The sequence below is a fragment of the Sinocyclocheilus grahami genome, unplaced genomic scaffold (assembly GCF_001515645.1).
Source record: "Sinocyclocheilus grahami isolate Dianchi unplaced genomic scaffold, SAMN03320097.WGS_v1.1 scaffold30775.1, whole genome shotgun sequence".
NCBI classification, from domain to species: domain Eukaryota; kingdom Metazoa; phylum Chordata; class Actinopteri; order Cypriniformes; family Cyprinidae; genus Sinocyclocheilus; species Sinocyclocheilus grahami.
The window spans coordinates 1-1467 of NW_015521148.1; the positions used below are offsets into that span (position 1 = coordinate 1).

Consider the following 1467-nt stretch of genomic DNA (forward strand, 5'->3'; position numbering starts at 1 on the left):
AAAAAAAAAAGCATACAATCAATCATATAATTTGAAAAGATGCAACGTCATAATGACACCTCAATAAATGTATTAAAAATACAAATCAAAGTTCAGTAATTTCAGAAAGTTGTTGCCGTCTTCTTGACTCATCCAGAACATCCTCTGCATCCACAGTGAGTGCACTCAATGATGCGACCCTAAGAAAACAAAAGAATAAATTAGGAACAGTGACATACAGTAAATAATGGGACAGCTTTTAGATGGAAGAGAAAAAAAAAAAAAAAAAAAACAACATCTGACAGATGTGTAGGACTTTGAATAAATTAAACCACCTGTGATGTAAGGGGTCAAATTGACCCCATCACTTTTTTGGTGAAAAAAAAGAAAAGATTAAACATTATATGCAGAATAATTTTCTGTTGTGTTTTACCGTTTCCTGATGAATCTCGCTCATCAGAGGCTCTATTGCCTCTCATGACAAATTATCTAATGAGTAAGTATCATTTATGCCTTGACAAATTTATATTTTAAAATATTATTATTACTGTACTGCATATGAAGGCCAATTTTAGTCCTTTTCAGAGTTTCATATGCCTTTATCTACTAATTCATACAATAATGTGTTTAAAAACACTGTACACACATTTTTACAAGCATCTATCAAAATGTTTTGTTGTTGGGTTTCCATATTATATGGGGACTTTCCATAGACATCATTTTTATACTGTACTAACTGCATTTTCATTCCCCTAACCCTCTGCATTTTTACATTTCCAAAAAATAAAATAAAAAGCTGTTTTCCTCATGGGGACCAACTAAATGTCCCCACAATGTCAAAAAATTCAGGTTTTACTCTGGATGATGTGAGTGATTTAGAGGAACAAATCTCAGAAACTGAGGACAATGTTTTTTTTCTATGTAAATGGAACAATTAAATAAAATATATAAAATACAAAAAAAGTCATGCTTTGTCTTAATTTATTTAAAATATTGGGTAGGTAAAGTGTAAGTAAATTAAAATAAATTATATTGTCAATTTGACTAATTTATTGATATATTTAAATATTTGGGGTCAATTTGACCCCACACATTAAAAATATGGTTGAAATGTGCACATAACAGGAGAGTTAAACGGCTTTAACACCGCATAACTTACCACTTCCAGCTTGCCTTTGGGAACTCTGCATATGCAATTTGTTCCAAAGTTTGTGTCACGGGTCTGAATGCACCGCAGACAGCACAGATTCTCATAGCCCTGTTTTTTCCATTTGGCAATCAGATTCTTGTCTGCATAGCCCTCTTTGATGCAATATTCATAAAGCTCTGCGAATGAAAATAAGTTAACATCTCACATAGAAACAGATGTCGAAATAAAACGAACACAACAAAACTGCACCTCCTCACCGCCATACCTCGACTGATGGCCTTTCTCTTGTAGAAAAGGTCGAAAATGTAACGGCTGCGTTGGTGATGAAGTCGGAAGAT

General features: G+C 33.1%; 1 protein-coding gene across 1 annotated transcript in view; it reads right to left on the reverse strand.

The window, feature by feature from the left end:
* Nucleotides 1-6: 6 nt before the first annotated feature.
* The window catches only part of LOC107580314 (protein BUD31 homolog), a 1751-nt gene continuing 290 nt past the window's right edge, over nt 7-1467 (reverse strand). The window contains exons 2-4 of the mRNA XM_016266035.1: nt 1395-1466; nt 1139-1305; nt 7-179 (exon numbers count right to left, since the gene is read on the reverse strand). Coding sequence (XP_016121521.1) covers nt 129-179; nt 1139-1305; nt 1395-1466 — 290 coding nt within the window. The 3' untranslated portion in view covers nt 7-128. The remainder of the gene's footprint in view (nt 180-1138; nt 1306-1394; nt 1467) is intronic.